Source organism: Arachis ipaensis, chromosome B2 (assembly GCF_059453495.1).
Source record: "Arachis ipaensis isolate K30076 ecotype BB chromosome B2, ASM5945349v1, whole genome shotgun sequence".
Classification (NCBI taxonomy): Eukaryota; Viridiplantae; Streptophyta; class Magnoliopsida; order Fabales; family Fabaceae; genus Arachis; species Arachis ipaensis.
In genome coordinates, this window is record NC_142437.1 from 4,684,077 (window position 1) to 4,697,022 (window position 12,946).

General features: G+C 38.1%; 1 protein-coding gene across 1 annotated transcript; it reads right to left on the minus strand.

The window, feature by feature from the left end:
- Positions 1 to 4,074: 4,074 nt before the first annotated feature.
- Positions 4,075 to 4,797, minus strand: LOC148572881 (putative F-box protein At1g67623). The gene has a single exon (XM_088505561.1). The coding sequence runs from the start codon at positions 4,795 to 4,797 to the stop codon at positions 4,075 to 4,077; it is 723 nt and encodes a 240-aa protein (XP_088361687.1).
- Between the last annotated feature and the right edge of the window lie 8,149 nt (positions 4,798 to 12,946).

Below are 12,946 nucleotides of genomic sequence, written 5' to 3' on the forward strand. Positions count from 1 at the left end.
TCAGTTCGTGTGTATCAATTGGCGAGGTGAGTGACGTTGAAGTTTGTCCTTGTGTCATTTATATTTTTGAATCAGTTGATGACTGCCTTACAAATATTAAATAATTAATTAAGGGGATTAGTGCTGGTAAATAAATTTAGAAATAGTTGTTTGGTGCCCGAAAAGGGTGTATAAGTTGATGATTTGGTTTGTTTCATGTTGCATCAGAAGTTGCTGGGTTTTTGGTTATGTTTTATTATGCCAGTTAGAGATCAAAGAATTATTGTAATGTAATTTGAAAACTTGAATATTGTTGGACCTACCAGCTGGGGATGGAATAGAAGTAAAATGGAGGTAGAGAGAAGATTTTAGCGTTTGTTTGAATGAAGGTCGTTACGGAGTTGTATACTTATCGGAGTTAAAGCAAGATTATTTCGTTGTTTTTGAGAACAACGGGGAATTTAAATTCAAATTCCTGGTGATTCATTTGAGTGACTCCGATATTGATTATTCAAGTTTGATAAGTTTCCATGAAGATGACCGCTGTGTGGGAAATAATTTTCCGATTCATATGATGGTGATCACTATGGAAACCTCTGAAACTTGAGTAATCAATTTCGGAGGCAGCCAAACGAATCGCCGCGGATTTAAATTTGGATTCTCCTTTGTACTTAAATGCCACGAGAAACTCTTGCTTTAGTTCTGATCACTCTACAACTCTGTCTCAGCGTTCTTTCAGTCAAACACTGTCATTTTTTTTCTTGCTCCATTTTACTTCTATTTTATCCCCGTTGGTAGCTCCAACAATATTTGTTTCCGCAGGCTACTCGAAAATTTCTGTTTTAAGAAATTCGATGGTACCTCGTGATGTTGCCAACATGGTCTTCTAATGATTGTTGTTAGCACGAAAATCCAATAGGAATGCACGAAATTGAAACTGATATGATGTATAATCTCTTTTGCCGTCGAAAAATTACGCAATAGAAATAATATATACAGTGAAAATTTTTTTGATGTGCATGTAATTGTCGCTGACTTCCCGAGGACGAGGCCCACAACGGGGGATTAGAAAATGTTGCGTGCGCGCATTGGAAAATACGGGGAAGAATGCAAAGTTTATGCCGACATGTACCGTCGTCTTTGGCTATAAATCCTGTTTTCGTCAGGAGGGAAGGCAAGAGCGAAGCAATTTAAAGTGAGCAAATGTCAGAAACGGGATTTACATTCTGCGCAACATGAAAAGGATATTTTGTTGGAGAGGTACATATATGTTGTTGCCATGTTGTTTCAGTATTTGTACCTTATAAATTTCATTCACGTGACATGCCGAACAGGTGACTGTGTTTGTTGACCTCGCTGGGGCCATGAGGCTGTATATATTCATCCTTTTTTCTCTGTTGGAAATAAACTTACTGAATATAACGTTAATTCATTTTTGTTTAGATTGTGTATCTTCTTGTGGCCCATTTTTTTGTTCAGTTTTGCTAGTTTTATTGCAGTGAAAGCTTTATTAGCATCAGACTAATGTTGCATCTTCCTGCATTGCTTTGCCTTGGTTCTTCAGTTTTAGTGGCAAGCATAGGTTCGGTTGCTTCTGTTCTTTTACATTGTTTGAAGGTTCAAGTCTGGTTCTTTCTGTTTTGCTTTGTAAAACAAACCACGGGTTTTGTGTTTCGTTTAGTGGAAGGCAAAGACACGGTTTGCTGTGTTGGCTGGAACCCATGTTTGTCTTCTATGCTAATCCGGTTCAGGTATGCTTATGTTCTGTTCTTGTTTTTTTTTTGTTGTTTTTTCCATCGTTATGCCAATGTTTCTTCTTGCCTTTTTTTGAAAATTTATATATTTTTATGAATCGTTTAAAGAACCTCCTTTGACTTTGTATTGTCCCTTTCAAAACTATTCTTCTTATTTGATGAAGAAAATACAGAAGCCGATGAACCACTTTAGCTGTTTTGGACTTGGTTTTCGCCAACTAAATCTTCTGTATTGTCGTTTTCCGTTGATATTTTTTTAGATTTCCAAACATGCCTTAAATTTTCAACCCTTTTAACTCAAATGTGTCACTTTCATGACAGGGGGTTGGTGAAAGATCTGCTCCAATTCATTACAGAATGGTGAAACTATACAAGAAATGTCTGGTTCCTATTCATGTTACAACCGGGTTGTACGGAATTTGTTTGTATTTAGACATCTCTTCAATGAAGGAACACAGTCTCAATCGGATCCATGACTGTCAATAATCTAACCATCATGGAGGTGTTTTAACTTGGAAAGTTCATGACATGCCATTCCTTTTCCTCCCGTCCATTTCATCAACTCTCGTTTTCTACTTCCCAGTCGGGCTGAAAGATGAATTACACCTCTACTTTGTGCTATACATTTTCACGCAGCTTTTAGCAAGTGAAGCAGTTGTGTTTGTCATGGAAGTTTTTTACATTTTTCCGCCATTCATGTTTTTATTCCGCTAATAATCTCTGCGTATTAGTTGTAGGTGTCATAGAGTGGGTAAAGAATGTAGTCGTCTTTTTCCCTTACTTGCATCGTTGCATTGCACTACGATATAATGTTTTATGCAGTTTGCCTTTCGTATGGCAGTTTTCAGTTTATAAAATTTTTTGTCGCTGTGCGTGATTCTTCAAATTATTATCATTAATTAAGTGTGTGTCATTCTCAATCCCCAATTGCACCAGATCGTATGATTCTTGTGGTTTTTTGTCGTTAGTTACATTGGGTAAGTTATTTTGTTTTCAGTATAACAAATTTGTCTTTTTAACAAAACGCGTATGACGTAGTCGCTTTTCATAATTAGAAGCAATCTTTCATTGTTCAGTAACGACGTTTTGTCTTTTTATATTTTAAAAAAAAAGAAGTTTTATGAAGTAACGTTACATTCTATCATAATAGGAATGTAAAAAATCAGAATGAACAAAAAATCATCGCTTTTCAAGTTAAACTTGTCGATTTGTATAAATCTTAGCCTGCATATACCGGCAAATGTTCAGATGTCCTGAACAGAGGAGGAGGGTAAATGGATTAAGGGATTAAGTTGCTAAAATCACGTATGAAAAACTAGACTTCGCTGAGTTAATAACAGTTCACGTCGAATAATAAGCTGATGTTCTGCGTGAACTGAGCATTAGACTAATTAATACAATAGAATATACGATAAAAAGTAAACAAGGCAAGACATTGGAAAGTAAGACTGCTACAAACCAGGTAACACATGCTTGTAGGTGCTGTTATATGTAAGGTTAAGAGGAGCCTACCAACCTAACCAGAGTTAAGAATAGGACGAGGATGGTTACGAAGATAAACAGGATAAAGTGGTAGGGATTTTGTTGGCGGCGGCTCTGGTTGGATCGGTTGCTTTGACGGACAGTTGAGTGGTTGTCCCCTCCTTCAATTTGACGTTGCTCCTGTATACCTTGGTCGAAAGGTAGTAGTTGCTCAGGGATCTGTGATGGGTTGTGTCGAATGGATGCTGCATGCATTGGATGCACTAGAGAACCATTGTCAGTGAGCTGAGTCTGTAATTGGTTGGCAGATACGAATTGTTCGAACGCCAAACGAGCTTCATCGAAGGTTTCGTAAGACTTATGGAGGTTGCCGCTAAATTCGTTAACTTGCCTATGACAGTCCGGCCAGGAACTATAGATACCAGGGACCCTCCCTATGAAAACAACATAGTATTTCTTCTTGGCACGGACCATGTTGAGATTCCAAGTGAGAGTATAGATGGGAGGTTAAGAGGTTGCGCATGTTTAAGATGGGAGGTTGGTTTTGGTGGTTTTTATAGGCAACGAGGAATGTGCCTGTGATTTGAACGGGAAATTAAAATTTTGCAACTGTAATATTTCCAACGGTAGGAAAGTTAGCGAATGTGGGGCTCACATGTGTCGTTCTGATAGGAGCATAAAGCTGCCTAATTTTGCTTCGATGATGGGCAGGGTTGCTATTGAAATTAAATATTATGAAATAATCTATAAACTTCGAAACTTAATTACCAAAACTAAATATAAAACAAGTGGGAAATTCAATTGTAGCAAGTCATTTATTTAATGTTTAATATGCAGGTTGTAATTAAATTGTATTAAGTCATGGGAGATTGACAAAGGCTTGCAGGTCGTAGTCTGCGCGACACTGGATGCAGGGGATATGAGAGGCCCTGCCGAAAGCATGGACGGAGTTTCGCTCTGCCGCACGTCTGCGATAATCATATAGAAGAGGCATGTGGCCCCTGGTGGAGCACGTAGGTGAGGCACAGACAGTGTGTTGTTCTTCTAAACGGGGCATTTGGACCTCACCTGGCCACGATACTGTCAGAATTGAAAAGCACCTCGCGTTACTGTCAGCGAGTAAACCAGCCGCATCAAGCTCCCGATACAGTTCCAGCCCTTTTTGTTTTTCTACGTTGTAGTCCGTGCGAAGCATCAACATCATGCTCATTGCGTATTTGGCTGCTGCATGGCCTCTACTTGATGCACTGTTCAGCATCCGGATGCCAACGTTTTCGTTGCGTCTGATGAAGAGTTCCCGCAGTGCCTCCCGAAACAGAAGCTCTGGGTTGCCAGCTGCCATGCAGCGATCAAAGAATCTCTTTGCCTCCGGGTTGAGGCACCACCACCAGGGCGTAGCATGCGGGGGTGGTATGGAAACACTCCGGTGAACGATATCGGCCTCTCCCGCATCGTGTGCAGCCTTACAGCTCATTCTGAGACTGCACAGGGATCGGATGGAGTCTGTCGCAACTTTAATGGTTATTGCTTCCCATATGTCGTCCGGAATGAAAGCGATATTTGAACAACAGTCGATTGTCATTTTCAGTTTGTTCCTGTTGGTTCCTCTTTCGATGTGGATGGGGATACGTCGTTAGAGTATGGTGTTTTGAGTGTCGCATAGGAGTGTAGATAGGCTCCATATTTATAAGTCCACCTATCCCGTTGGAAACCTGAACCTGAGTGTAGCGGATACGTTGTGAGTATCGCATTCGTTATATTAAACGTTAGAGTAAGCATAAGTGTAGTGTTTTGAAAACTGAAAACTGTATGGGGAATGGTATTAATTATTGGAAAAGAATAGATGAACCAGAAAATGTTTTAACAATGTTCCCCTAGCACTATCCTAATTAAATTAACTCTATTAATGTTATTCTATTATAATACATTGTTCACCCGTTCTTAAACAAAAGTTGTAAATATGGGTTTATTTTTGTTAAGCTGTTGTTGTATACATTATTCCACGTGCAACTAGTAGAATGTTAAAGTTTCGGGCAGATACTTAGCCGTTTAATATTTGAATAGTTAATCGTTAATTACTTGTGTTATCTGCATAGTGCACGGTAGTTTAATATCACGTATTTGAACTTCGTGTTTTTGAAATTTGTTTTCTTTATCACATAGAGAGGAGATGATGAGACGCGTCTAATGAGAGATCAAAAAGCGTTCAACATTTGGTGGAGGGTGGGAAAAACGGTTAGGTGAGGTTAATGCATTTATTATCCAATTTAAAGCCCTGGGGAAGCGGTGTGACTGTCTAATGAGATAAGTGTGTATACATAATTGGATTGGAGAATGTGATGGGGCACGCCATATATAAATATATATAAGTTTGATGTTTGAGATTACTTCGTTGTTGCGGAATTTGTTAATAAGATCGAAGGTTGTTATACATCCTCCAGTGAGTGAGTTGGTGTTCATTGGGTTGGAACAATGTGGAGCCCCAGCATTGGTGATGCAAGTGGTTCTTCCGGAGGACCTGGCCCTAGCGACCCTCTCGGCGACGACGGTAGGCGGTTTCACATTATCTTCTTTCCCGGTTTTCCTTTACGTCTGCTCATTGTTATTGTTTTTTGTCATTTCGAAGTCTAGAAGTTGTCCCCACCGTGAGTCCTGACCAGTTTGTCATCACGGAGGACCTTGAGCAGACGCTGCGGAGGGCATGCGACGCCCTTAAGACAGAGCCTCCAGTGTTTAAGGCCCGCGATTGCGTTTCCGTCCATGGCGTCTGCTACTATGGGTTTGTGGTTCATGTGGTGGGCCCACCCGACGGAATCAACTTTGTTGCCTACGGCAGGTTCTCCCGCGATGAACGCATGGCCAGGCAAGATGCCGCTTTATCATCCCTGCAAGCGGTTGTTGGAGAGTCAGGGAAGGAGATCCTCGACTACAATTACTACGTGGCTAAGAGTTGCAGGGAACGTGTTGTGGAGTTGGAGCGGATATGTAGTCTGTCCGTCGACTCCCGTGTCGCTGAACTGGAGGCTGAGAACGCTCGCTTAAGGGAGCGCCTGGCTTCTTGGGAGACCTTGCACGGCCGTGGATAAGGTTGGTTTGGTGTTGGGCATACCCTTAACAGTTTCTGGGGATTCGGGTTTGTTGGTTACGGTTCGTGGTTGACGGTTTTAGGGTTTGTGGTCAAGGGTTTCTTATTCATGTTTTTGGTTCCTGACTCTAACATCAATCTAGTTATTACAATAATATGTAATACTTACAATCTATATGATATATTATTTTCAGTCCATATATAGTCATGAAGGTAGGCGTTATTTTGTTATAGATTACAGTGCATTGCTTTCAAATGATGTTAAATTTAAAGTGATTCCAGTGATGGTAGAAAATTTTTTTTGAGAACGTAGTATACCATTTAATATGGAGTAAATTGAAGAGCATACAACTTATTATCATAAATGTGGAAGCTGAGACGGCAGAAAGTGTTTAGTTGGAGTTTGTGAAAACGGTTTATGGACAATTATTGTATTTATTATGGAATTGCAATAACTCCCTCGTGAACTGGTATCATTAGGCAGTTCCAATTGGAATGGAGACGGTTAGGACGTGGTCTGCGCTTTGCTGTTTGGTGTTTGGTGTTTATGTAGTCAATATATCCCTAGTTTTGTTATTAGTAATTTTCTAAATTAAGTACCCGGGTCGCTAATAACAATAAAATTGTTTTTAACACGTTGTCTACCTCACAATTTTGTAAACAGATGCTGCACAGGTTTTTTGAAAGTTCAGATATTTTTTGCGTTTCATTTTTAATAATGTGAAATGTGTTAGCAACATGAAAATGATTAGGTTTGTTGAGTTTATTATTATTCGATCTAAAATTTGTCTCAAGAGATGGATAGTAACGATGCTTGAATTTTTTTATTGATGAAACAAATAAAGTTAGAAATAGCATTCTTATTGTGGTTAAAATACAATATAACTATGATGCTGGATGGGTAAAGAACAATGGAAATTAATACTTAAAAATAACACGCAAACATTACGTAACGAACCTCGGGTTGCATATCGTGAATTTTAAAATGGGAAGTTCTATGGTGGCATTGGTTTTGGTGGCTGAAGATGGCATAAGTTTGACCAACAAGTAAAATATTGACATTTGGCAAAAAAATTAAATCTATAATAAAAATGATTCTCTCTCTTGTAATTCTTTATGATTATTTTTATCAAAATAATTTTTTATAATTATTTTTATAATTATAAAAAATAATTTCAAAAATATAACACCAAAATAATTTTATAATTATATTTATAATTATTTTATTATTATTATTTTTATTTTTGAAAAAGAATTTTTATAATTATTTGAACTAAAATAATTTTTTATAATTATTTTTAGTTTTTAAGTATTTTTTATTATTATTATTTTTTAGTAATTTATAAAAAATTATTTTTTTAATCATTTTTATTATTATTTTTATTTCTAAAAATTAATTTTTATAATTATTTTTTTGTAATTTCAAAAAACTAACACCAAAATGACAAGAGAAAGAATATTATTCCGGTTTTAGTTTTCCAAAATTACAAAAAAAATAATGATAAAAAAATTTATTTTGATAAAAAATAATAATTAAAATAATTAAAAATAAAAATAATTATAAAAAAATTATTTTAGTAAAAATAATTATAAGAATTTTTTTTTATAAATAAAAATAATAATAAAGTTATAATTAAAAATATATTTAAAAAATTATTTTAATATTTTACTAAGTTATTTTTGTTATTACAAAAAAATTATAAGAAATTATTTTGATAAAAATAATGATAAGAAATTATAAGAAAGAGAGAATCATTTTAGTTTTAAATTTATTTTTTTTTACCATATGTTAATATTTAATTTGTTAGTCAAACTTATGCCACCCTTAGCCATCAAAACCAATGCCACCATAGAACTTCCCTTTTAAAATTCATACTGTTACCATTTATGTGGATGACCTCAAAATTCAAAAATAACAACCTAACAACATAACCTAAAATTTAAAAATACCAACCTAAATAAAAAATGTCTATAATTTAAGACAATAAGTTGTAAATAACTTAAAATTTAAAAAAGTTACAACGTAAGCCACTAACGCAAATAAATTTTTAGATTTTGTTCTCTATATGCTTGCTAAAAAAAATCGATGGAATAAAAAAAATGTAAAGGAATCCGTGACTATCGAGTTTGTAGAAACTGAAAGAGTTAACTATATATTATAGGGTAATTAACGTTCCAAAAAATACATGCATATCGCTACGTTTGGTTAAATATATGGTAGTTATAATGTGATTTTAGTTTCGTATAAAACTATAATTTATTTCTCCCATGTTTAATTAAAGGGTGATTTATAACATAAGAAGAGTAAAAAGGAAATTCTAATTTATAAATAGTGCAAATTACCAACATAATGTCTTCATTTATTAGTAATTTTTTTATTAAATTCAATCACATTACAAATTTTTTAGCCTAATAACCTAATAAAGCACATAAATTCAAATTAAAATTTTTCATATATCCGAAAATAAAAAATTTCCATTTAAAGAAATTTGTTTTATTAATTTTGAGTGGCAACTGGCTACACCATAATTTCTTCTTGGGTCCCACGAGGCAGGCAACCAATCGGCTTCTAGCAGAAGACTTCATCAAAAGCCCACGGCACATTCTTCTAGGTACTGCAATTCTCAATACATCTAATGAGTTAGATAAGATCTCCACCAGATATCCGCCTGATTCATAAGCTATCGACTCTGAACAGGTTCTTCTAACTCAGAATATCCCCTTCATCCACTGTGTTGGTGCCCTGACGAAGACATGGCCGAAGCTCACGCCAAAGGTGACGGCCTTAGGGTTATCAAAGCGGCCGGAGAGATGTCGCGGCCGATGGTAGGTTGTCGACTCCGCTTCTTATCTTTGCGATTTTTTCTTACTCTAATCACGGGATTTTGTTTTATCTCTTACTCGCACTCCTCATGTTCCCTTTTATGCAGCGTCTGCCTATACCGAATGGGCTCCTCCCCAAAGATAGCAACCATCTGTACATTACGGTCGCCGATGGGTCAAACCATTCTTACAAGATTGCATGCACCCCCAATGGGTGGAAAGAGATCACTCTCGGCAGGGGATGGCAGAGGTTCTATCATGAATACAAGCTACATCCATCTAACATTTTGCTGTTCAAGCACAAGGGCAGAGACGACTTCAGCGTTCGCATCTTTCAGTCGCCGGGTGTGGAAAGGACGTATGATACGACGGGTGATGACTCCGGCGACGAAACACCCCCCCAGGCGCCCAGGAAACGCACAACCACTACTGAAACGCCCCAGCGTCGAATGGGATGTATCAATGTCCCCAGGAGCTCGGCTGCAGCTGAGGTGGAGCAGACTTTTCAGTCCGAGCACCCCTTTTTCATCATGCACATCACAAAAAGGCTATTGGGCATCCACTTCCTGGTAATGGCTTTGTCTCTACACTCTATATACACCTATTTCTTTCTTTAAGTTTGGGGACCACATTATCTGTTTTATTCCCCTTAATTACATATGATTGTCCATTATGGTTTGGTCAGCCAAATGTGCCGCACCTTGGAGACGACGTCAACGATGATGCCATTGTAAATCTGAGAGCGGGGGAGATCTCCGTCCAGGCAGTCTACGGAAGATACGTGGGCAAAAGAAGGCGCAATTGTGGCAGCATTAGTCAAGGGTGGGGGGATTTCTTGAGGAAGTGCAACATAACTGTCCCCAAGCTGGCCGTCTTTGAGATCTCCCGTACCCAACCTGAGGTGGAGCTGTTGGTCCAATTTGTTGATTTTGAATGAATCAACATGGGTTAAAGAGGATGCTGACTTTCTTGTTTTGGATTGTCCTGTTTCATTTGTCAAAAACTTTTTGTCCTGCGTTGTGAATGGTGATTGTATTGCGACGGCTACGCTTAACTCATTTTGTTCCTCTTAAGTTTTTCTGTCCTTTAACTAAGTAGTTTTGACATAATCTGTGTGCCTTAGATTACTCTACCATATGAATTTCTCCAGCGCGGTGCAATCATCTCTTTAGTTGTTGTTTTTGCGGTTACTCTCCATTTTTCTTCGACTGTGTGCACTTTTGTGGGGAAGAGCCAATTATTCTGCTATGTTATATTTTTGGCATTGAAACCTTAGTTAGCATTGGACAAGCGCATCATATTTCTGAACTGTTTTGTCTTCGTGCTTGACTATTACTGTTTAACATGGGTAAAAGTGGAAGCTTTCCATCTTTCTCATCGGTTTTTGTTCTTCTACATTGGTTGAGGGTGCAGGTTCGGTTAATTGTTGTAATGGCGTCACCATAATTTGATCCGGATTACAAGGCATGAGTTTTCCGATTAGTTTACTTGCATGCAAACAGACAGGTTCCTCGGTTGGAAGTAACCCACAAATTTTTTTTAATATCTATTGTTTATCGTTTTGCAGATTACACTTTGGTATGCACAATTTCATCTCTGCTTAGTTGTTGCAGGTGTAAAACGTTGGGTTCAACACTACAATGTTTATTTGGCACAGTTGCATAGCATAGTTGCATCTCGTCTAATCAGTTCATAGAGCATTAAGCAACATCAATTTTATGTTCTTTTTTCGCAACACATTAGTTCAACGAACGATCTTTTAATCAGAAAAACTTTTGGGAGACACTAATACACCAGTAATTACCGTTGCACACCATAATCGTTTCACAATCTAAGCACGGGAAATCATTAGCAGATTAACCCTAACGTAATGTGTTTCTCGATGCCATGCTTCATCAGGACATTGAAGATACACAATGATATACAAAATATGTCAAACATAAAAGTCTTGACAACCCTACATAAACCTCCTCCTAGAGACACGGAAATAACAAAGTTTTAGGTAACCAAGGGATTAGCAGGAATAAAGCAACCTTTATGGCTGGGTTGTTGCCATGATTTTAACTTCGATCTATGGGGTCATACAATCAAGGCTATTGTCGCAAATAGATTCAAGCATGTGTATCTTAGACTCCAGCCTCGTGATCTCTTCCCGAAGAACCGCGTTTTCCCTCTCCAGAGACTTAGCACGAAGATAGTTGAAGTCTCTGACGTCATTACCCGTGTATGCTAAAAGAACCCACAACATGCTGAACGCAGCGTCCTCCCTCGCGTCATCCTCCAGAACCGTGTAACGACCCTTCGCCCGTAGGTTTGGCCCAAACGGGTTTCCAGGGATTATAACATTGAAAGCATAAATTGGTCCCAGCTCCCGGTGGAATTTTTCCTCACGAAAGAAACACGGGCTGGGTATTTTAGTGTCGTAGCAATACATTGATAGCCAGAGCTCCATGCTGTTGCTAAGGGCGAAGTTATGCGACGCACACTCATCCGCCGGGATCATTGGTGCTCCTGTAAGTTTTAAAAAAAAATTAGCCTGAATTTGGAATTGTTTGCCTGTCAATAATAAACTAATTGTGAATATAGTGACATTTATGGAAAGGTCATTCTGAACTTTACCACCAACAATACAGGCAACGCGCCCTTCGAATGTTGGTAGGGTTCGGGGCGTCCGCATCGGTGATTCGACTGTGCCCGTCTCGGACATCATTTCCGCAGTTGCCTCCTTGTCCTCCTGCAGCGTTTCCATCCTTGATTCGTAGGCGTGAAGTGCCATGACGTAACTGTTGAACCCTGCGTACTCCGGTTCGGGGTGGCCGAGAATCTGCTTGTTGGCTTCTTCAAAGGAGATGTATACTCCCGTGTTGTGACCCTTCGTGACAACGAAAAAGGTGAATTGCTTCATGGTCTCCTCCATTGGGTCAGGACAAGCTAAGGGAGGCTGACTTACTTTTTGGGTTTTTACGGTGGGAGGATTTGGGGATTCAAATTTTGTTTGGTTTTGCTTCCGCCCCCGTCATCAGAAATAATGTCTTTGTAGGGTTAAGCAGTCTTCCTGGGGAAGCTTTGAAAATGATATTTTGGGTAACAACACCCTCAAAAGCATGAAATCAGCGCCTCCTCTCTTCACTCGCGTCACATCAAAATCTTTATCTGATTGATGTGTCACTGGTAATTCGACACACGTACCCTTCCCGGATCATGTAGGTGTTGGCCAAGTTGATACAAGAGTATGTGCTGACGTGTAATGAAACTTTTAATGCCTACTTCTCCTGCTCCCCTAAAAGTACCTGGTTGCGTTCAGGCCTTGGCCACTAGGTTGGTAAAGGCTATCAGAGTTAATTTCCCTGAAAGGGAACTACGGTACGTGAGTGCAGACGATGTTTGGTTGCAAATCCATGCTTTTTTATGGGCCACAGACTCGTGCTAGGAGGAGGGATTTCGGTTCAAATCCGGTTATTTGTATTGAAGACAGTAGCCACTTCAATTCGAGATTTATATACATTCGAAGAAAAAAATTATACAGAATTTCAAATAATTTGGTGACAACAAATTGCATATTGATATTTACTAATGATATTTACTTGTAACTTGTAGGTAACGATGATGGTAATTTATATTAATTCCCATTTCAAACCTTAGATATTACTTTCTGTTTTCTGTTTGTCCTTGTTTTACTGTTTTAAACGTTATATCTACACTGAACAGATATGACCACCGAAAGAAAAAGTAAAGGTTAGCAACGATTTTTTTAAAGTAATATTTTTTATTTTCAGATTGGTTCTTTGAAGAACTTTTGTTTTTTTATATGGAGAAGAGGATG